Source organism: Manihot esculenta, chromosome 11 (assembly GCF_001659605.2).
Source record: "Manihot esculenta cultivar AM560-2 chromosome 11, M.esculenta_v8, whole genome shotgun sequence".
Taxonomy (NCBI): Eukaryota; Viridiplantae; Streptophyta; class Magnoliopsida; order Malpighiales; family Euphorbiaceae; genus Manihot; species Manihot esculenta.
Genome location: NC_035171.2, coordinates 31,750,332 through 31,775,531, shown reverse-complemented (window position 1 = coordinate 31,775,531; position 25,200 = coordinate 31,750,332). Strand labels below are relative to the sequence as shown.

General features: G+C 32.5%; 1 protein-coding gene and 2 pseudogenes across 1 annotated transcript; 2 read left to right on the top strand and 1 right to left on the bottom strand.

Moving 5' to 3' along the window:
- The first annotated feature begins 269 nt into the window (after window positions 1-269).
- On the top strand, window positions 270-7,129 carry LOC122725105 (annotated as a pseudogene).
- A 12,431-nt stretch (window positions 7,130-19,560) lies between these two features.
- On the top strand, window positions 19,561-20,333 carry LOC122725112 (uncharacterized protein At5g39865-like). Its single transcript, XM_043961742.1, has one exon. The coding sequence runs from the start codon at window positions 19,572-19,574 to the stop codon at window positions 20,331-20,333; it is 762 nt and encodes a 253-aa protein (XP_043817677.1). The 5' UTR covers window positions 19,561-19,571.
- Window positions 20,334-20,793: 460 nt separating this feature from the next.
- On the bottom strand, window positions 20,794-21,974 carry LOC122725110 (annotated as a pseudogene).
- Between the last annotated feature and the right edge of the window lie 3,226 nt (window positions 21,975-25,200).

Sequence of the window (25,200 nt, the reverse complement as noted above, 5' to 3'; positions counted from 1 at the left end):
CGCAACCACTCTAAAACATTCATAATTTCACCCTGGTTAGGAGGTGGTGAAATTATGAATGTTTTAGAGTGGTTGCGGTGGTGGCAGTGGAGTGGGGAGGCACGGTGGAAAATGGAGGGTCTTCTGGGGGTTTGGGGTTGGGATTTGGATTCATTTTGTTCTTCTAAGAGAATGGCATTGATATCTTTGAAAGATAAGCAGGAGAAGTACCTTGGTGAAGGTGGCTCCGGCGGACGTCTTAGGGAGGTGTGAGCCCTACTTGGTGATCTCAGCCACTCTACTGCGTCCAAAAAAGTTAGGTTACCTGCAGTTTTCTTAGGAGGGAAGTATGTTGGCGGGGCCGAGGAGATCAAGGAGATGAATGAGAGTGGTGAGTTGAGTAAGCTGATTGAATGGCAGCCATAAGATCTACTCTGAGAAGCATGGGTTTAGGACCTGCACATCCGGTCTGATTAAGTGCGGCCTATGTTATCCCGCCTATGTTATCCCGTGCAATGTAAACGGTCTGATTAAGTGCGGCATATGTTATCCCGTGAAGCGGCGACGTATGTCAACTTAGCCCTCTATCCACAATAGGAAATATAGAAATAAAATAATATTGGTGTTTTTTCTTTTGCTTATTTTCCATTTTAGAAAAAAATGAAATACAGGAAAGTGGGGATCTTCCTATTTGGGTTCTTTTATTTGATGGGATTTGTTTGATTAGATGTTTATAGACTTTTTTTTTGCCACAGATGTTTATAAACTTAGCAGCAAGTGTTTGATGATTTATGAATTATTTGTGAAACTTGTAAATCTATACTTGTTGATTTTTGTTTATTATTTTTCTAACAAGTCCCTGTGATACTATTTCTCCTTTTTTTTCTCTTTTTCTTTGTTTTTTTGCAAACATAAGCGATTTCTAATTTCTATTACATAAAAAGAAAATGCAGTATTTCAGTCATACACCATACCTATTGAAGAATATTCAACATAAAAAAAACAAATCATGGATAGCTACTATAATATGCTTTAGAAAATATCATTGAGAAAATTATTAACTTAAATACATATTAGTCAAATTTATAAAAAAAATTAATTTAAAATTAAATTTAACATGCTTTATTATAAAAATTTGAATAAGTAAATAATTTTAATTTTTTTTTTTAGAATGGGGATTAGAAATTGAGAGACTAGAATATGAGAGTTCTATCAAATTTACTTAAATGCACTTACCATATTAAATTTGTGAGTCCAATTTTAAATTCTTTATATATATATATATATACACATAAACATATCTTAAACGATCATTGTTTTTTCTTATTCCGATCTTTGACGGGATGAGCCGCTTTCCTGTTGTTGACTCTTAAATTATTAGGGACAACTATATTTTCTTATTTATCGATAGTTAATTGAAGCAGATCGTTTCTTATGGAGAAGGAAAAATAAGAAGTTAGGTTTAAAAAAGAGGAAAAGGCGAGAGTACCGAGTTACAAAAGGAGTACAGAGGAAAACTTACATTATTATATATATTATAAAAACATGTAGAAGCATATAAAAAAATTATTATATGAATTGTTAATCTGAAAAAAAAAGTCGTTAATTAATAAAAATATTCTGTGGTAGCTCGTTAAAATTTTAATTAAAAAATAATAACGCTAGGAGAGAATATTTTTATTTATAATATTTTTAATTTGAAAAATATTTTAAATATTCATAAAGATTATGATGTTTATTTTCTTCTCTTTTTGCTCCTGGAAATTCATCAGATTTAGAGTTCTTCTTCTCTTTTTGCTCTACCGGAACTTTATTTTGTGCTGGTCGCTCAACGACGAAGGTATATAGCTACATATGGTTTTCTGTTTGTTTCTTGGGAAAGTGGAGAAGAATGGTTGGTGAAATTTGGTGGTCTGTTTGCAGGTTTAGCGTTATTGAAGTTTAGAGAAAGAATAGTGAGTGATCCGTACGACGCGTTGAAGAATTGGAAGGATGAGGATGGAGTTGTTAATCCGTGTTATTGGTTTGGAGTTGAGTGCTCTGATGGCAAAGTTGTCGAATTGTATGTATCTTTTCTCTCTGCTGAAAAATTTTGGCCTTTTGTTTTCGTTTTATTTTCTGTTCTGATACTGGAAAAATTAAGGGAAAAGTTTTGAGGCTCGAGATGCATTTTTTTGATAAAATTTGTAATTTCTGAAGCTAATCATGCGAGTCAGCGATGAAAAATACATAACCTTTTGGTTTTGGATGGCAAGTTTAAAGTGTGTTCTAGCTATTACTTTGCAGTTTTGAGAAGTCATCCGTTGGTTTCCAGTTTACTTTTTTGGATGACTCTATCAGATCAAAGTAACTCTATTACTATAATTTATGCTGCTTGATCTATGGATTACATGTTCTGTTGATTGCCCTTTTGGCTGCAGTCTGCAGCATTGTGAGAACATTTTTCAAAACTATATCACATCAGGTGCTGCTGTGCCTGGGAACCTTTTGGGTTCCCTGGTGATATGTAAACTTTGCAACTTGAATCAGAATCCTTAACTCGTGCTTTGGTTTCCAAGTTCGGTTTATTTTGATTAGAACTTAATGGAATCAGCTCAGATTGAGTAAAACTTGAAAAGAAAATCAGTGTTACTCTCTTTGTAGTTAATGGTTATTTTAAACGTGATACTACTTGCTGATAAGCTCTCTATTTTATTCTAAAGAAAAATATGTAATATTCAGGAACTTGAAAGATCTTTATCTTGGAGGAACACTAGCACCTGACCTCAGAAACCTTGTTCGCATAAAGTCTATGTAAGTATCAACTAGGCAACATAAATTTACCTTCTGTCCTTTGATTCAGAATTTTTTTGCCTTTGGTCATATGGCTTAATGTTCTGCTGCAGCATTTTGCACAACAATTCTTTTACTGGCATCATTCCTGAAGGGATTGGAGAGTTGAAGGAGTTGGAGGTGCTAGATTTTGGAAATAATAACTTCAGTGGGCCACTCCCTCCCGTCCTTGACAGTAGTCTCTCTTTGACAATCCTGTAAGTTGATAATGTTGAACAATTTTTTTCCTCCATTGAGATTATCTTTTGCTTCCATTAGTATATGAACTCCATTTTTTTTGTGCATATGTTTTAGTCTCCTGGACAACAACAGGCTTCTCAGCAATTTATCACCTGAAATTCATCGACTAGAAACACATTCTGAATTTCAAGTAGATGAAAACCAACTAGCTAGTGCAGCTAAAGGACCATCTTACAATGAAAGATCTGCCTTACGGTATGTCAGTTGAATATTCTCGTATGGGTCAAGATAAGACATTTTTCTGGTAGTCTACTGTAAATCTGAGACAATTTTAGTGGCACTAACATTGTTTTAGGTTCTTGGGCACCTTTTGGTGAACCATCTGATGGAATTTCTCCTTTATGGGGGACGTTGAGAAAAGGAATGGCCCCTCTGTGACAAACAATTCATTGTTTTCATGAAATGAAATTGTCTTGCATTCCCCCCCTCCCTTCCCTTCCCCTTCTCTGTATTTGTGTAATTTCTTTGTTGTTCCATGCTGTTACATACTTACATTATGCCTTTGTCCCCCATATTTTTTACAGGAATGCTGTGCAAACTGAAAATGCAATTAACAAGCGACAGCTGCAAGTGGCCAATGCCCCTCGAGTGAATGAATCACCATATTTAAGAAGTCGTTTCTCTGTTCCAGAAGCACCTTCTGAATCTGGAAAGGCTCCACCTAGATCTGTAGCCCCACCATTTTCGCTTTTGCCTTCTCCCCCTGTAAATAACTCCATTCAATCTCCTCCACCGGAACCAAATCCGGCACCCTCTTCTCCCCCTGCAGTTGTTTCTCTTCCAACTCCACTGGAACCAAATCCCCCTTCTGCTTCACCTAATGGTTCTGCTTCAAATCCTCTTCTAGTTCCAACTCCTCCATCCTCTAATAATCCTAGAAAACCTTCCTCATCAAAAAAACATGTTTCTGTAATTGCTGGTGCCATAGGGGGAGCTCTACTTGCCATGTCCATTGTCATCTTCTATGTGTATAAAATTAACAAGGCTACTGTCAAACCTTGGGCCACAGGATTGAGTGGGCAACTTCAGAAAGCATTTGTAACTGGTAATTCTTCTTCCCAAGTGGAAAAGTTATATTTTGTACGAGGGTGTGAGGTTTCAAACTTCAAACCATTTTACATGTGCATCTAGAGTGTAAGCTGCTCCACATCTTTCTTCCATATGGTGTGTCCGTGTTCAACCCTTTTTGGCTATCTACTTGCATGACTCAAGATTTGCATTTCAGGTGTATCGAAGCTTAAAAAAGATCTGAGCTTGAAGCAGGCTGTGAAGATTTCAGTAGTGTAATTGGTTCTTCACCAATTGGTACACTGTACAAGGGAACATTGTCCAGTGGCATTGAAATAGCTGTGGCCTCAGTTGCAGTAACATCTTCCAAGGATTGGCCTAAGCATTTGGAAGTTCAATTTAGGAAGAAGGTACTTTATGAGCTAATCACATTGAACTATAAGGACTTATGATGCAACCTCGTTTTCTAATTCCTTCAGATATTTTCTTTCAGATTGAGACATTATCAAAAGTGAATCACAAGAATTTTATCAACCTTTTTGGATATTGTGAGGAGGAGGATATTTTACTTCATTTCTCTTCTCTTCAATTCCTACTGGTAAATGTGAACAAACTTGCATGGTTTCATTGCTTTATGGCGTTTTGAATTCTAACAAGCTTGAACTCTTCAAAATTTGGCTCGACTCGATTCGTTTACACCCCTACTTATTTATTATTTTATAAATTTACAACAGTTGAATTTTCATAAAATGTTGAACTTATGTTTATTGACTTGTTTATTTTGTTTGAAATAAGTTTAACCTTTTCCTTTCACTTCATGTTTCAAATCAAGAAATTTGTAAAAATTTAACTTAATTTATTTTTTTACCAATTTTTAAATTGAAAATGAAAAATTAATTCTTTTTAATTTAATAAATAATTTTAAGTAAAACTATAATTCATATATGATTTATTTCAAGTGACACATCAAAAAATAATTTTAAATGCTATTGAAAATTAGTTTGGAAATATTTATTTGTTTGGAAATTTTACGATTAAAAAAAATAATGATTATGTTTTTTTAGCAATTTCTATTCGACGTATTGAAAGTAATGCTCAAACGACAATCTACTTTTTACTATCTAGGTTCGGCCCGGTGGAAATTGCCCATTGAAATTGACCCGGCCCAAATAAATTAAATGAGCTTTCAGTAATTGCCCAACCGAATCCGATGATCCATGCTTGTGACCCATGAGCATGTAGTTATTAGTTAACAAGATTTTTTTTGGCAGTATTAGATTAGTAAATTTAAATTTATCGTATACCAAAATTATAAGTGAATTGCATGTTTATTAATTAACGTACTAAAAGTGTGAGATGAATAAATTATATTAAATTCAATTAATCTAAATGATTACTGCTGGTCGCTTGCATAGAATCATAATTGAGCCCTTAGATTCAAAATTCATCAAAGTTAACTATGTAAGATAATACATTAGTGTTCAACTCCATCTCCAATCGAGTAGGCCAGACCGACTGAAGTCAGAGTTTCCAATCTCGGGCAATGAGTATAATGTTTCCATGTTTGTTTACAATGAACAGATTTTGAATCCCTATGTACCAATGGCGCTTAGGCTCTCTGGCATTCTAATATCCTTTTTTACAATCTATTTTGTAATCGATTTCTGATTGGAGATCACTGACTAGAATGTTTTCTTTTCTCTTCTCAGGTGAAATTGTTATCGTTTATGAACGGAAAGTGAAACTCCTCTATGGTGATGTTCAGTCCCTTTTATCTCACATTTGTTGAAGTTAAATTGCAATTTTCAGTATCATCTAGGTTAACAGTCTCTACTGTGTGTTTATTTGCAGATGATGCAATCCATTAGCTGGGTAATTGCACGAATTTCTACATCAAGAAGAAAACGAAACCATTCCTCGGTTTTCTTTTTGGCTTTTTGTTTTTAAATTTACAATTTCCTTCACTCAGCTAATTTTAAATTATGTGGTGTCCGCTGACTCCACATCCTACTGTTCCTCCTAAAGAGGTCACCGTCTTTTTTCTCTTCACCTCTCCTCTCCTCTCCTTGAATCAGCGTATTTTATCACACTGATTCACTAAACCAGCCCGCTATGTCGCAACCATTTGAGAGGAATTGTTTATTTCTACACAATTTAAGACCAGAAGATGTTAAGAGCCGATGAAGGATGAAGGCCTTACCGTTCTGTCTCCAGAGAATGGCGAGAGCATTGTATGCACCGCAAGCAAGGGTGGCAATGTGAAATAGCACGTGTTTGACCGTTTCGTTTTTTATTAATTGGTGTGATTTGTTCGCTGGAAGGAGTCTGTAACAACTCTGCCCGATAACCAAGGGACTGATACAAACGCCATAATTAGTTTCCAAAGAGCAGCCCATTTTGCAATTGGTAAATTAATATAAACATAAATTTCGCTTTCTACATGTGATCTAAGCTATTATGTTAAACAAACAAATCCTTCGCAGGAAATTGTTTTGAAAGTGTGCAACTTTTCCGTTAAGCTAACCATTGTTGTTCTCTCAGCTAATGCCAAGAACATCAAATTGTTTGAACGTGTTGATTTGTGTATTATCTATGATAGCTTTGAGGAGACACAACCAAACTTCACTTCTGGAGATCATATGAAGATCCAACCTACTCTCATACCCTCCTAACTCTGACAGAATGAAACTCCATGTCAGTAACATGATATGTGCGCATTTCAAGATGTTTTTTTTTTTTTGTTTCTCTCTCTTTTATCTTCATGATATTCTAAACAATCTTTTACATTTTTTTCCTTTTTCCAACAGGGTTATGCAATTAGCTTTCCAACAGGCAACCTTGAGCTTAAAATCTTGAGTTGACCAGAGAGGAAGGGAAGAGAACCATGAGTTGAGAGAATCGGGGTTAGTCAAATCGGATGAATTGGGAGGAAACGGTCGGAGGGAGAACGAGGCAAAGAGGATGGGAGATGGGTTTGTGGTCTGAGTATGATTTGAAAGATGGTAGAGGATGAAGGAGGGATAAGCCCAGTTGGTGGATTAACAAGGAACTTGTGCGGCGATGAAGTTTGGACCTTGAATGCTATTGGGGTAGTGGCGGAAAGAGACCTGAGGCGGACGTTGGCTCGGCATTTGGAATTGAGCATAAAGTCTAGACGAACCTCCGAGTCTGATACTACGATAAGCGGCCTCTCCATTAATGGAGATAGAGAAGTCAGAAATGGGGAAATGGCCTTTATGTTGTGATGATTGATAAAGAGGAAAGACATTCCCCGAAATTAAGCAATTAAAAATATTACCATGCACTGCATTACCATTTTTTTTTTCCAATTGACTCCATTTTTTTTGTAAATATTAATATTAAAAATCCATAAATAATTAATTACCATAACTTCAAATTTTTCCAAGCAAACTTGATTATATATATAATTACTTTCCTTCATATTAAATCTTAATTTAGAATAAATATTTCATCTCTGAATATTTCGAAACCAAAGAAATTAAAAATATTACCATTTACTGCATTGCCATTATTTCCCGATTGCCTCTATCTTGTTTTGCAAATATTAATATTAAAAACCCATAAATAATTAATTACCATAACTTCAAATCTTTTCAAGTAAACTAGACTATATATATAATTACTTTCCTTCATATTAAATCTTAATTTAGAATAAATATTCCATCTCTGAACATCCTGAAACCAAGAAATTAAAAATATTACCATGTGCTGCATTGCCATTTTTTTCCGATTGGCTCCATCTTTTTTTGCAAATATTAATATTAAAAACCATAAATAATTAATTACCATAACTTCAAATCTTTCCAAGTAAACTTGACTATATATATAATTACTTTCTTTCTTACTAAATCCTAATTTATAATAAATATTTCATCTCTGAACATCCCCGAAACCAAGGAATTAAAAATATTACCATGTGCTGCATTGCTATTTTTTCCCAATTGGCTCCATCGTTTTTACAAATATTAATATTAAAAACCCATAAATAATTAATTACCATAACTTCAAATCTTTCCAAGCAAACTTGACTATATATATAATTACTTTCCTTCATATTAAATCTTAATTTAGAATAAATATTTCATCTCTGAACATCCTGAAACCAAGAAATTAAAAATATTACTATGTGCTGCATTGCCATTTTTTCCCGATTGGCTCCATCGTTTTTGCAAATATTAATATTAAAAACCCATAAATAATTAATTACCATAACTTCAAATCTTTCCAAGCAAACTTGACTATATATATAATTACTTTCCTTCATATTAAATCTTAATTTAGAATAAATATTTCATCTCTGAACATCTTGAAACCAAGAAATTAAAAATATTACCATGTGCTGCATTGCCATTTTTTCCCGATTGGCTCCATCGTTTTTGCAAATATTAATATTAAAAACCCATAAATAATTAATTACCATAACTTCAAATCTTTCCAAGCAAACTTGACTATATATATAATTACTTTCCTTCATATTAAATCTTAATTTAGAATAAATATTTCATCTCTGAACATCCCGAAACCAAGAAATTAAAAATATTACCATGTGCTGCATTGCCATTTTTTTCCCGATTGGCTCCATCTTTTTTTGCAAATATTAATATTAAAAACCCATAAATAATTAATTACCATAACTTCAAATCTTTCCAAGCAAACTTGACTATATATATAATTACTTTCCTTCATATTAAATCTTAATTTAGAATAAATATTTCATCTCTGAACATCCCGAAACCAAGAAATTAAAAATATTACCATGTGCTGCATTGCCATTTTTTCCCGATTGGCTCCATCGTTTTTGCAAATATTAATATTAAAAACCCATAAATAATTAATTACCATAACTTCAAATCTTTCCAAGCAAACTTGACTATATATATAATTATTTTCCTTCATATTAAATCTTAATTTAGAATAAATATTTCATCTCTGAACATTCCGAAACCAAGAAATTAAAAATATTACCATGTGCTACATTGCCATTTTTTCCCGATTGACTCCATCTTTTTTTGCAAATATTAATATTAAAAACCCATAAATAATTAATTACCATAACTTCAAACCTTTCCCAGTAAACTTGACTATATATATAATTACTTTCTTTCTTACTAAATCCTAATTTAGAATAATTATTTCATCTGTGAACATCCCCGAAACAAAGGAATTAAAAATATTATCATGTGCTGCATTGCTATTTTTTCCAAATTGGCTCCATCGTTGACTCGCGGTTGTCGAAGCCGGTCAAAAATAACCTTCCTGGTTATCAACAATTTTACAACTGCAGATAGTGGTGAAAGGATCGAATCCACAGAGAATTGATTACCTATTTATTTTTCTCAACAAGACCAATAAAATGAACTGAAACAATAATAAATTAAAGATGAGATAAAAGACTGAAAGTGGGATCAAATGAGATAAACTGGAAGCAGAATAAAAATAAATTGCAATAAAAGTAAAATGGGGGGGTTTGAGATTGATTGTAGTAACTAATAATGAGAGTAATAATAGAAAGCAAATAGTTAAAATAAAATAGGAAATCAATATGAGAAAAGCCTAGTTGAAGATATGGATCCACTTTGGTTGTTTGGGTTGATCATTGAAACTTAGATTATCTTGATTAGTTCAATAGATTAGTTATGGGGGTGGAAGACGCTTCTCATCACCATGTCTCTCCTTATGATTAAATTAATTAGGGAACGTCCTCTAATTAATTACTAATTAACAAATTGCCAATGAACGTCTTTGGGCCATAGGCATCAAAACAATTGTCAATTGCATAAAGAAATAAAGAGATCCAATCCTAGCTACCCAAACGTATGGAGATAATGCTAGATCATGCAATTTTCTTGGGTTTTATCCCAAGTGTTCTAAGGTCAGAATATTTCCAGCAATTACGGACTAAAAATAATCCCAACTAACAATCAATTAACTTTGCAATTAAAATCAAGTGGCCAATTTGATCAAAACAACAAAGTAATCATATAATTAAAGCATCAATTGCATAAATATTGAACAAAACCAAAGACAATAATTTATGTTCAGATCTCACAACCCATTAAACAACCTTAGTTTCAACCAATCCTCAACTAGAATTAAAGATTTCAGCCTCTCATGGCTGAAACAAAACTAAAAATAAAATAAAAGAAGAAAGGTAGAAGAAGAGATGTGAATTTCGTAGGTGTCTCCCAAGGAGGGCTTAAGGACCATGTAGAGGCTCCTTATGTGGCTTTTTATAGTTGAAAAGTGTTGCCCTAGGTCATACTTACTGCCCAAGAGGTATTTTCTGCCCAAGTTATGTCTGAAAAGGAAAGAATCGCGTTTTTCGGCTTCAGAAGGAAGGCTGCGCGCGAATGCTTTGCGGAAAGAAGTTGGTGCGCGCGGTTTGGTCTCGGAAAGGGAAAGAGGCGCAGATTGTGCTTCCTAAATAAGTTTAGATGCTGACCTTACTTCCTAATTAGTGTAGAGGCTGCCCAAGATGCTGCCCATGTGCAACTTGCTGCCCAAGTTGTTGCAGAAAAGGAAGGTGGCGCGCAGATGGCTCTCAGAAGAGGAAAGCGTGCATATTGTTTCTGAATAGGAAGGATGCATGAATTTTGATCTTCAAAGGGGAAGATATGCTTGTCCATACATTTCTTTTTAGGTGGAGCCTCTTTTGAAATTTTAAATTATGTGGTGTCCGCTGACTACACATCCTACTGTTCCTCCTAAAGAGGTCACCGTCTTTTTTCTCTTCACCTCTCCTCTCCTCTCCTTGAATCAGCGTATTTTATCACACTGATTCACTAAACCAGCCCGCTATGTCGCAACCATTTGAGAGGAATTGTTTATTTCTACACAATTTAAGACCAGAAGATGTTAAGAGCCGATGAAGGCCTTACCGTTCTGTCTCCAGAGAATGGCGAGAGCATTGTATGCACCGCAAGCAAGGGTGGCAATGTGAAATAGCACGTGTTTGACCGTTTCGTTTTTTATTAATTGGTGTGATTGGTTCGCTGGAAGGAGTCTGTAACAACTCTGCCCGATAACCAAGGGACTGATACAAACGCCATAATTAGTTTCCAAAGAGCAACCCATTTTGCAATTGGTAAATTAATATAAACATAAATTTCGCTTTCTACATGTGATCTAAGCTATTATGTTAAACAAACAAATCCTTCGCAGGAAATTGTTTTGAAAGTGTGCAACTTTTCCGTTAAGCTAACCATTGTTGTTCTCTCAGCTAATGCCAAGAACATCAAATTGTTTGAACGTGTTGATTTGTGTATTATCTATGATAGCTTTGAGGAGACACAACCAAACTTCACTTCTGGAGATCATATGAAGATCCAACCTACTCTCATACCCTCCTAACTCTGACAGAATGAAACTCCATGTCAGTAACATGATATGTGCGCATTTCAAGATGTTTTTTTTTTTTGTTTCTCTCTCTTTTATCTTCATGATATTCTAAACAATCTTTTACATTTTTTTCCTTTTTCCAACAGGGTTATGCAATTAGCTTTCCAACAGGCAACCTTGAGCTTAAAATCTTGAGTTGACCAGAGAGGAAGGGAAGAGAACCATGAGTTGAGAGAATCGGGGTTAGTCAAATCGGATGAATTGGGAGGAAACGGTCGGAGGGAGAACGAGGCAAAGAGGATGGGAGATGGGTTTGTGGTCTGAGTATGATTTGAAAGATGGTAGAGGATGAAGGAGGGATAAGCCCAGTTGGTGGGTTAACAAGGAACTTGTGCGGCGATGAAGTTTGGACCTTGAATGCTATTGGGGTAGTGGCGGAAAGAGACCTGAGGCGGACGTTGGCTCGGCATTTGGAATTGAGCATAAAGTCTAGACGAACCTCTGAGTCTGATACTACGATAAGCGGCCTCTCCATTAATGGAGATAGAGAAGTCAGAAATGGGGAAATGGCCTTTATGTTGTGATGATTGATAAAGAGGAAAGACATTCCCCGAAATTAAGCAATTAAAAATATTACCATGCACTGCATTGCCATTTGTTTTTCCAATTGACTCCATTTTTTTTGTAAATATTAATATTAAAAATCCATAAATAATTAATTACCATAACTTCAAAATTTTCCAAGCAAACTTGATTATATATATAATTACTTTCCTTCATATTAAATCTTAATTTAGAATAAATATTCCATCTCTGAATATTTCGAAACCAAAGAAATTAAAAATATTACCATTTACTGCATTGCCATTATTTTCCGATTGCCTCTATCTTTTTTTGCAAATATTAATATTAAAAACCCATAAATAATTAATTACCATAACTTCAAATCTTTTCAAGTAAACTAGACTATATATATAATTATTTTCCTTCATATTAAATCTTAATTTAGAATAAATATTCCATCTCTGAACATCCTGAAACCAAGAAATTAAAAATATTACCATGTGCTGCATTGCCATTTTTTTCCGATTGGCTCCATCTTTTTTTGCAAATATTAATATTAAAAACCATAAATAATTAATTACCATAACTTCAAATCTTTCCAAGTAAACTTGACTATATATATAATTACTTTCTTTCTTACTAAATCCTAATTTATAATAAATATTTCATCTCTGAACATCCCTGAAACCAAGGAATTAAAAATATTACCATGTGCTGCATTGCTATTTTTTCCCAATTGGCTCCATCGTTTTTACAAATATTAATATTAAAAACCCATAAATAATTAATTACCATAACTTCAAATCTTTCCAAGCAAACTTGACTATATATATAATTACTTTCCTTCATATTAAATCTTAATTTAGAATAAATATTTCATCTCTGAACATCCCGAAACCAAGAAATTAAAAATATTACTATGTGCTGCATTGCCATTTTTTCCCGATTGGCTCCATCGTTTTTGCAAATATTAATATTAAAAACCCATAAATAATTAATTACCATAACTTCAAATCTTTCCAAGCAAACTTGACTATATATATAATTACTTTCCTTCATATTAAATCTTAATTTAGAATAAATATTTCATCTCTGAACATCTTGAAACCAAGAAATTAAAAATATTACCATGTGCTGCATTGCCATTTTTTCCCGATTGGCTCCATCGTTTTTGCAAATATTAATATTAAAAACCCATAAATAATTAATTACCATAACTTCAAATCTTTCCAAGCAAACTTGACTATATATATAATTACTTTCCTTCATATTAAATCTTAATTTAGAATAAATATTTCATCTCTGAACATCCCGAAACCAAGAAATTAAAAATATTACCATGTGCTGCATTGCCATTTTTTTTCCGATTGGCTCCATCTTTTTTTGCAAATATTAATATTAAAAACCCATAAATAATTAATTACCATAACTTCAAATCTTTCCAAGCAAACTTGACTATATATATAATTACTTTCCTTCATATTAAATCTTAATTTAGAATAAATATTTCATCTCTGAACATCCCGAAACCAAGAAATTAAAAATATTACCATGTGCTGCATTGCCATTTTTTCCCGATTGGCTCCATCGTTTTTGCAAATATTAATATTAAAAACCCATAAATAATTAATTACCATAACTTCAAATCTTTCCAAGCAAACTTGACTATATATATAATTATTTTCCTTCATATTAAATCTTAATTTAGAATAAATATTTCATCTCTGAACATTCCGAAACCAAGAAATTAAAAATATTACCATGTGTTGCATTGCCATTTTTTCCCGATTGACTCCATCTTTTTTTGCAAATATTAATATTAAAAACCCATAAATAATTAATTACCATAACTTCAAACCTTTCCCAGTAAACTTGACTATATATATAATTACTTTCTTTCTTACTAAATCCTAATTTAGAATAATTATTTCATCTGTGAACATCCCCGAAACAAAGGAATTAAAAATATTATCATGTGCTGCATTGCTATTTTTTCCAAATTGGCTCCATCGTTGACTCGCGGTTGTCGAAGCCGGTCAAAAATAACCTTCCTGGTTATCAACAATTTTACAACTGCAGATAGTGGTGAAAGGATCGAATCCACAGAGAATTGATTACCTATTTATTTTTCTCAACAAGACCAATAAAATGAACTGAAACAATAATAAATTAAAGATGAGATAAAAGACTGAAAGTGGGATCAAATGAGATAAACTGGAAGCAGAATAAAAATAAATTGCAATAAAAGTAAAATGGGGGGTTTGAGATTGATTGTAGTAACTAATAATGAGAGTAATAATAGAAAGCAAATAGTTAAAATAAAAGAGGAAATCAATATGAGAAAAGCCTAGTTGAAGATATGGATCCACTTTGGTTGTTTGGGTTGATCATTGAAACTTAGATTATCTTGATTAGTTCAATAGATTAGTTATGGGGGTGGAAGACGCTTCTCACCACCATGTCTCTCCTTATGATTAAATTAATTAGGGAACGTCCTCTAATTAATTACTAATTAACAAATTGCCAATGAACGTCTTTGGGCCATAGGCATCAAAACAATTGTCAATTGCATAAAGAAATAAAGAGATCCAATCCTAGCTACCCAAACGTATGGAGATAATGCTAGATCATGCAATTTTCTTGGGTTTTATCCCAAGTGTTCTAAGGTCAGAATATTTCCAGCAATTACGGACTAAAAATAATCCCAACTAACAATCAATTAACTTTGCAATTAAAATCAAGTGGCCAATTTGATCAAAACAACAAAGTAATCATATAATTAAAGCATCAATTGCATAAATATTGAACAAAACCAAAGACAATTATTTATGTTCAGATCTCACAACCCATTAAACAACCTTAGTTTCAACCAATCCTCAACTAGAATTAAAGATTTCAGCCTCTCATGGCTGAAACAAAACTAAAAATAAAATAAAAGAAGAAAGGTAGAAGAAGAGATGTGAATTTCGTAGGTGTCTCCCAAGGAGGGCTTAAGGACCATGTAGAGGCTCCTTATGTGGCTTTTTATAGTTGAAAAGTGTTGCCCTAGGTCATACTTACTGCCCAAGAGGTATTTTCTGCCCAAGTTATGTCTGAAAAGGAAAGAATCGCGTTTTTCGGCTTCAGAAGGAAGGCTGCGCGCGAATGCTTTGCGGAAAGAAGTTGGTGCGCGCGGTTTGGTCTCAGAAAGGGAAAGAGGCGCAGATTGTGCTTCCTAAATAAGTTTAGATGCTGACCTTACTTCCTAATTAGTGTAGAGGCTGCCCAAGATGCTGCCCATGTGCAACTTGCTGCCCAAGTTGTTGCAGAATAGGAAGGTGGCGCGCAGATGGCTCTCAGAAGAGGAAAGCGTGCATATTGTTTCTGAATAGGAAGGATGCATGAATTTTGATCTTCAAAGGGGAAGATATGCTTGTCCATACATTTCTTTTTAGGTGGAGCCTCTTTTGAAATTTGAATATTGAATGCAGAAGAGGAAGAGTATCTCTTTGAGATCTTGCTGCCTAAATAAGAAAATATGACTACAGCAGTGTGTGCACATTTTTGAACAAGGAAAGAAAGATCTGCGATTTGAATTTCAAATAATCTTCTGAGTGAGTTTTCCTTGTTTGCTTTTGCTTCTGCACTTTCCTCATTTGAAAACCTTCTTTTTCTGAAAACTTTCCTTATTTGGCACTTTTTGGCAGTTTTAAGAGCATTTTCTCCAGATTGTCTCTTTACACCTAATATCTGCAAAACATAATTAAACCCACAAAATTAAGCAGAAAAGATGTAAATAAACATCAAGAACATAATGATAAAATGGACTAAAATATGCTCTATCAATCGTTTTTGCAAATATTAATATTAAAAACCCATAAATAATTAATTACCATAACTTCAAATCTTTTCAAGTAAACTAGACTATATATATAATTACTTTCCTTCATATTAAATCTTAATTTAGAATAAATATTCCATCTCTGAACATCCTGAAACCAAGAAATTAAAAATATTACCATGTGCTGCATTGCCATTTTTTTCCGATTGGCTCCATCTTTTTTTGCAAATAATAATATTAAAAACCATAAATAATTAATTACCATAACTTCAAATCTTTCCAAGTAAACTTGACTATATATATAATTACTTTCTTTCTTACTAAATCCTAATTTATAATAAATATTTCATCTCTGAACATCCCCGAAACCAAGGAATTAAAAATATTACCATATGCTGCATTGCTATTTTTTCCCAATTGGCTCCATCGTTTTTACAAATATTAATATTAAAAACCCATAAATAATTAATTACCATAACTTCAAATCTTTCCAAGCAAACTTGACTATATATATAATTACTTTCCTTCATATTAAATCTTAATTTAGAATAAATATTTCATCTCTGAACATCCCGAAACCAAGAAATTAAAAATATTACTATGTGCTGCATTGCCATTTTTTCCCGATTGGCTCCATCGTTTTTGCAAATATTAATATTAAAAACCCATAAATAATTAATTAACATAACTTCAAATCTTTCCAAGCAAACTTGACTATATATATAATTACTTTCCTTCATATTAAATCTTAATTTAGAATAAATATTTCATCTCTGAACATCTTGAAACCAAGAAATTAAAAATATTACCATGTGCTGCATTGCCATTTTTTCCCGATTGGCTCCATCGTTTTTGCAAATATTAATATTAAAAACCCATAAATAATTAATTACCATAACTTCAAATCTTTCCAAGCAAACTTGACTATATATATAATTACTTTCCTTCATATTAAATCTTAATTTAGAATAAATATTTCATCTCTGAACATCCCGAAACCAAGAAATTAAAAATATTACCATGTGCTGCATTGCCATTTTTTTCCCGATTGGCTCCATCTTTTTTTGCAAATATTAATATTAAAAACCCATAAATAATTAATTACCATAACTTCAAATCTTTCCAAGCAAACTTGACTATATATATAATTACTTTCCTTCATATTAAATCTTAATTTAGAATAAATATTTCATCTCTGAACATCCCGAAACCAAGAAATTAAAAATATTACCATGTGCTGCATTGCCATTTTTTCCCGATTGGCTCCATCGTTTTTGCAAATATTAATATTAAAAACCCATAAATAATTAATTACCATAACTTCAAATCTTTCCAAGCAAACTTGACTATATATATAATTATTTTCCTTCATATTAAATCTTAATTTAGAATAAATATTTCATCTCTGAACATTCCGAAACCAAGAAATTAAAAATATTACCATGTGCTGCATTGCCATTTTTTCCCGATTGACTCCATCTTTTTTTGCAAATATTAATATTAAAAACCCATAAATAATTAATTACCATAACTTCAAACCTTTCCCAGTAAACTTGACTATATATATAATTACTTTCTTTCTTACTAAATCCTAATTTAGAATAATTATTTCATCTGTGAACATCCCCGAAACAAAGGAATTAAAAATATTATCATGTGCTGCATTGCTATTTTTTCCAAATTGGCTCCATCGTTGACTCGCGGTTGTCGAAGCCGGTCAAAAATAACCTTCCTGGTTATCAACAATTTTACAACTGCAGATAGTGGTGAAAGGATCGAATCCACAGAGAATTGATTACCTATTTATTTTTCTCAACAAGACCAATAAAATGAACTGAAACAATAATAAATTAAAGATGAGATAAAAGACTGAAAGTGGGATCAAATGAGATAAACTGGAAGCAGAATAAAAATAAATTGCAATAAAAGTAAAATGGGGGGTTTGAGATTGATTGTAGTAACTAATAATGAGAGTAATAATAGAAAGCAAATAGTTAAAATAAAAGAGGAAATCAATATGAGAAAAGCCTAGTTGAAGATATGGATCCACTTTGGTTGTTTGGGTTGATCATTGAAACTTAGATTATCTTGATTAGTTCAATAGATTAGTTATGGGGGTGGAAGACGCTTCTCACCACCATGTCTCTCCTTATGATTAAATTAATTAGGGAACGTCCTCTAATTAATTACTAATTAACAAATTGCCAATGAACGTCTTTGGGCCATAGGCATCAAAACAATTGTCAATTGCATAAAGAAATAAAGAGATCCAATCCTAGCTACCCAAACGTATGGAGATAATGCTAGATCATGCAATTTTCTTGGGTTTTATCCCAAGTGTTCTAAGGTCAGAATATTTCCAGCAATTACGGACTAAAAATAATCCCAACTAACAATCAATTAACTTTGCAATTAAAATCAAGTGGCCAATTTGATCAAAACAACAAAGTAATCATATAATTAAAGCATCAATTGCATAAATATTGAACAAAACCAAAGACAATTATTTATGTTCAGATCTCACAACCCATTAAACAACCTTAGTTTCAACCAATCCTCAACTAGAATTAAAGATTTCAGCCTCTCATGGCTGAAACAAAATTAAAAATAAAATAAAAGAAGAAAGGTAGAAGAAGAGATGTGAATTTCGTAGGTGTCTCCCAAGGAGGGCTTAAGGACCATGTAGAGGCTCCTTATGTGGCTTTTTATAGTTGAAAAGTGTTGCCCTAGGTCATACTTACTGCCCAAGAGGTATTTTCTGCCCAAGTTATGTCTGAAAAGGAAAGAATCGCGTTTTTCGGCTTCAGAAGGAAGGCTGCGCGCGAATGCTTTGCGGAAAGAAGTTGGTGCGCGCGGTTTGGTCTCAGAAAGGGAAAGAGGCACAGATTGTGCTTCCTAAATAAGTTTAGATGCTGACCTTACTTCCTAATTAGTGTAGAGGCCGCCCAAGATGCTGCCCATGTGCAACTTGCTGCCCAAGTTGTTGCAGAAAAGGAAGGTGGCGCGCAGATGGCTCTCAGAAGAGGAAAGCGTGCATATTGTTTCTGAATAGGAAGGATGCATGAATTTTGATCTTCAAAGGGGAAGATATGCTTGTCCATACATTTCTTTTTAGGTGGAGCCTCTTTTGAAATTTGAATATTGAATGCAGAAGAGGAAGAGTATCTCTTTGAGATCTTGCTGCCTAAATAAGAAGATATGACTACAGCAGTGTGTGCACATTTTTGAACAAGGAAAGAAAGATCTGCGATTTGAATTTCAAATAATCTTCTGAGTGAGTTTTCCTTGTTTGCTTTTGCTTCTGCACTTTCCTCATTTGAAAACCTTCCTTTTCTGAAAACTTTCCTTATTTGGCACTTTTTGGCAGTTTTAAGAGCATTTTCTCCAGATTGTCTCTTTACACCTAATATCTGCAAAACATAATTAAACCCACAAAATTAAGCAGAAAAGATGTAAATAACCATCAAGAACATAATGATAAAATGGACTAAAATATGCTCTATCAATCGTTTTTGCACATATTAATATTAAAAACCCATAAATAATTAATTACCATAACTTCAAATCTTTCCAAGCAAACTTGACTATATATATAATTACTTTCCTTCTTACTAAATCCAAATTTAGAATAAATATTAAGAATATCTAATATTTTTAAAGACCTCCGAAGATTTTTGATCAGACACTCCATTGTTACAGTTATAGAATCCCTTTCTTTCATAGCATCAAAGCCCCAGTCCAGTCCTACTTTATAATCCTAACTAGTATCATGTCTCTTCCATTCTCTCTCTCTCTCTCTCTAATGTGGCTAGAGTGGCTGAGATCACCAAGTAGGGCTCACACCTCCCCAAGACAGCCGCAGGAGCCACCTTCACCAAGGTACTTCTCCTGCTCATCTTTCAAAGATATCAATGCCATTCTCTTAGAAGAACAAAATGGATCTAAATCCCAACCCCAAACCCCCAGAAGACCCTCCATTTTCCACCGCGCCTCCCCACTCCACGGCCACCACGGCAACCACTCTAAAACATTCATAATTTCACCACCTCCTAACCAGGATGACCACGAGATCATCCTCTACTTTACCAGCCTCGGCATTGTCCGCAAAACATTCGAAGATTGCAGAACCGTCAGATCAATCCTCCGTGGATTTCGCATCCCAATTGACGAGCGAGATTTGTCCATGGATGCCGGGTATCTCGACGAGATACAGATGATCACATGTTCTAAAAAGGTTAGGTTACCTGCAGTTTTCTTAGGTGGGAAGTATGTTGGTGGGGCCGAGGAGATCAAGGAGATGAATGAGAGTGGTGAGTTGAGTAAGCTGATTGGTGGGTTACCCTTTGTAGGAAACAATAGTTTCTGTGATGTTTGTGGAGAGCTGAGACATGTTCTTTGCGCACAGTGCAATGGCAGCCATAAGATCTACTCTGAGAAGCATGGGTTTACGACCTGCACATCGTGCAATGTAAACGGTCTGGTTAAGTGCGGCCTATGTTATCCCGTGAACCGGCGGCGAATGTCAACTTAGCCCTCTATCCACAATAGAAAATATAGAAATAAAATAATATTAGAATGGAAGTAGTAGCTGTTTTTTCTTTTGCTTATTTTCTATTTTAGAAAAAAATAGAATACAGGAAAGTGGGGACCTTCCTATTTGGGTTCTTATATTTGATGGGATTTGTTTGATTAGATGTTTATAGACTTTTTTTTTTTGGCACAGATGTTTATATACTTAGCAGTAAGTGTTTGATGGTTTATGAATTATTTGTGAAACTTGTAAATCTTTACTGTTGATTTTTATTTATTATTTTTCTAACAAGTCCCTTTGATACTATTTATGGCATGTTAATTGAATTTGTGGGCCACTGTTAAAAATAAAAGTTAGGTTTATTTAGGAAATCATGTTAATCTTGACAATTTTAGTTGTATAATTACTTTTGAATATCATAGAAACTCAACACGCCTTCCAGCACACTATTTCATTTTTTATTCTGTACCAAAACCCAGTGTCTCCATCATCAGAAATTGGAATAATCAAGTCAATAAAGAAAGGTTCTTAAAAAAGAAAGGTTCTTAATAATGTAGTCTGAATTATTTCAAGCTGGATTCTCTAGTTTGTGACTATCCTTACATGTCCCTTGTCCCGAGAAACATCAAAAGCTGAACGGCCATGACTATCTGCGATTGTGGGTCAGAACCCATCTCAATTAGCATCTCTACCATCTTATGGTCACCATTTGCCGCTGCTCTATACAGTGCAGTCCTGCCATCTTTGCTCTTAGCATCCTTATCTGCACCGGATTCCACCAACACCCTAGCGCACTTGATATTCCCTCTACCTGCCGCCAAATGCAACGGTGTCCTTCCTTCTTTATCTCTCAAATCCAATGGCCCAAAACTATCCAATGAATCCAAAACTTCGTCCGTCCGATCAAATGCTATTGCCACGTGCAGCTCGCTCCAGCCTTTGGATTGCCACTTTGCGTCCATTTGATGAAAGCCCACATCATCCGCTTTCGCCCGTGCGTCAATCTTCAACCCAGCTTCAAGCAGTAAGTTCACCATACCCTCAGGGTCAGCCAACTCAGTAGCAACTCGAAGGAGCGACTCAGCCTCTCTCGGTGACAACTCAGAAAGTATCGACCTTTGCCTCTTTATTATATTCTTCACAGAGATAACATCCCCACTGCTGACAGCGTGCCGGAGAAGAAATGGACCGACGAAGGCAACCTTGAGCTTAAAATCTTGAGTTGACCAGAGAGGAAGGGAAGAGAACCATGAGCTGAGAGAATCGGGGTTAGTCAAATCGGATGAATTGGGAGGAAACGGTCGGAGGGAGAACGAGGGAAAGAGGATGGGAGATGGGTTTGTGGTCTGAGTATGATTTGAAAGATGGTAGAGGATGAAGGAGGGATAAGCCCAGTTGGTGGATTAACCAGGAACTTGTGCGGCGATGAAGTTTGGACCTTGAATGCTATTGGGGTAGTGGCGGAGAGAGACCTGAGGCGGACGTTGGCTCGGCATTTGGAATTGAGCATAAAGTCTAGACGAACCTCTGAGTCTGATACTTCGATGAGCGGCCTCTCCATTAATGGAGATAGAGAAGTCAGAAATGGGGAAATGGCCTGTATGTTGTGATGATTAATGAAGAGGAAAGATATTAGTGTTTGAGACGATGCATGCACGTGATTCTGTGGGACTCATGCATGGGTGGCCAATTTGGGTTTGTCTTTGTCCCTAATGTATTAAGAATTAAAGTATAATTACATAATAATTAATTTTTTTTATAAGTTAAAAAAATATATTCCCTAACTATTTTTATTTTTTTAATACAATTGATAGCTAAATATCTTATGAAACGATATAAATTAGAGATTTGAATAAATAAAATATTTTTGAATATTTAATTTGATGAAATTTTATTACAATGAATTTGAATAAAATATATAATTAGATTTAAAATAGTTTTGATTTAAATTCATGGTAGACTTGCTTGGATTTGGATTTTTCATATTGAATAATCATTATCTAAATTTATTTATATAAATAATTAATTTAATTAAAATATATATTTTATAATAATATTTATAAATTTTTATATGTTTTCATTTAAAATTATATTATAAATATTTTATGAAATATTAAGTTTTAAAATTAAAATTATTAATTAAAAAATTTATTTATAAATTATTAATTAAAATTATATAAATATAGTATTAGTTTGAGTCATAATAATTGATTTTAGAATGAATTTAAATAATTTAATATAAATTTTCATCGTATTTGAACGAGTTCAATTATTAAAAATATTAACCGATTTTGCATAGGGTGGTTTTTTGTGAATGTTCTTTCATTATTATTTTAGAGAGATGAACAATGAAATTCATTTTATATCATTTGTTAAATCACATCATTGTTTATACTTTAAAAATAAATAATTAAATTAAATATAAAATAGTTATATTACACATTTTATTGATGTTTGTAAATGTTTCTCTCATAAATTTAGTTTTAAATATATTTATTAAAAACCATTTTAGTTTTAAAAGTTGACTCATCAAAATCGGTTTGGATAGATTAGTGGTGCACAAGTTGAACCAAAATGGAAAAATTAAAAGGAGAAATTTTTAAGTGAATTAGATTTATTATGAAGTTAATAGATATCAAAGGCACTCCGAGACTTAGCCTGGTGGAAAATGCATCTTAATAGACTTGAGAGGTCTAAGGTTCTACTCCCCCAACTCCTATTTCAAAAAAAAAAAAAAGATATTAAAGTGAATTTTATTTATTATTTTATAATATAATTTATTATTTATAATTTTAAAAATTTATTAATCTATAATAAATTGGATCCAAATATATACTTCCCATCAAATGTAGTTAAAAATAACTCAATTTATTGATTTATTAGTTTATAAAAAACATTTTCGTCAATTTTATAGTAAACAATATTTTATTAATAATAATATTAGTCAATATACTAATATGTAGAATGTTTTCGGGTGAGCATTTATTAAATTTTAAAAATTAAACTCTATCTTATTTTATTTTGTCAATTTTATAACAAACAACATTAAAAAAAATACGAGATAAATTTAAATATTGTATCATAAAAAGCTACTACTCAATTTAAATAAATAATGTAATGCATGGTGGTCAATTTAAGGTCAACGTGAAAGATGAAATTAGAGATTTACGCCCATATTCTAAAATTCTTAAATATTGATTTCAATTCAACGATTTCATGCAAAAAAAAGTGACATACATCAAATTTTAATTTGATTTAAAGAAAAATAAAACAACTTAATTAAATTGATGTTGATTTTATTTTAATTTTGCTTCAAAACCTAACAGATTACTATTTAAATTCAAAATAAAAACCGAACCATGACTCAATTGGGAATGTAATTCCTTTTGTTTGCTCCCCATTTTCTAATTTTTAAATGTGAGTCCATACTGATAATTCTCATTTTTCAATAAAATTTTAGGTGTAGCCTCACTTATTAAGGACGGATGATTATTCATATAAGCATATGGATAAGATTTGATGATAAGAGTCTTTTTTCTGTAATATTAACCGTTTTATTAAACTATTAACTGATTATTCACCTTATTTAGTAGGGAATAGTAGTTATGTTAGTGATTAGTTGAATATAAAAAATAATTTTTTATAATTTATTTTTTTAATCACTAAATCAAAATATTAAGCATTAAGAAAAAATTATTACTTAATTTTTATAAAAAATTTTAATTTTAAAAAATATATTAAAATATTTTAAATATTTTAAAAAATTTATTAGTAAATGATTAGGTTAATTTTATTCATTAAATATTTTACTATTTAATTTTTATAATTTTAAAAATTTATTAATTAATATTTTAGATATTTAAAAAGTTTATTAATTAATTTTTTATATTCATAACATTTTAAATTCTTTTATAATATTTAACCTTAAAATTAATAAAAAATAATTATTATTTTTTAAAAAAATATTAAAAATATTTTAATATATTTTTTAAAATTAAAAAATTAATTAGTTTTCTTATACCATATACACTAAAAAATATTTTTTTTCCTTACTAAGATGGAAGTAGCGGGAAGAAACCATTGTGATCCTATGACATCTTTTATTCTAGAAATGATATTAAAATTTCAATAATGATTTCTGAGTTGTTCCTGCACATGCATTTGCTCATACATATGGCACAATTAAGTTCTATAGTCGTAAACAGAATTTATTGGAGTTCTCCACATTAGCTGAGAAAAATTATTTAGGGATTGGCAGATCTCAATGCACCCCTCTGGCTACTGGTGAATATCCCCGAAATCAAGAAATTAAAAATATTACATGTGCTGCATTACCATTTTTTCCTAATTTGCTCCATCTTTTTTGCAAATATTAATATTAAAAACCCATAAATAATTAATTACCATAACTTTAAATTTTTCCAAGCAAACTTGACTATATATATAATTACTTTCCTTCTTACTAAATCCAAATTTAGAATAAATATTTCATATCTCTGAACATCCTCGAAACCAAGGAATTAAAAATATTACCATATACTGCATTGTCATTTTTTCCCAATTGGCTGACATCTTTTTTGCAAATATTAATATTAAAAACTCATAAATAATTAATTACCATAACTTCAAATTTTTCCAATCAAACTTGACTTTATATATAATTACTTTCCTTCTTACTAAATTCAAATTTAGAATAAATATTGAGAATATCTAATATTTTTAAAGACCTCCGAAGATTTAAACCAATGATGAATCAAGAATTTGATCAGACACTCTATTGTTAAAGTTATAGAATCCCTTTCTTTAATAGCACCAAAGGCCCGGTCCAGTCCTACTTTGTAACTGTTAATGATAAGTTCTGTTAAGA

Bases quoted from the DNA above. Each gene is read 5' to 3' on its own strand.
- LOC122725112 (XM_043961742.1), top strand. From the start codon at position 19,572: ATGTCTCTTCCATTCTCTCTCTCTCTCTCTCTAATGTGGCTAGAGTGG.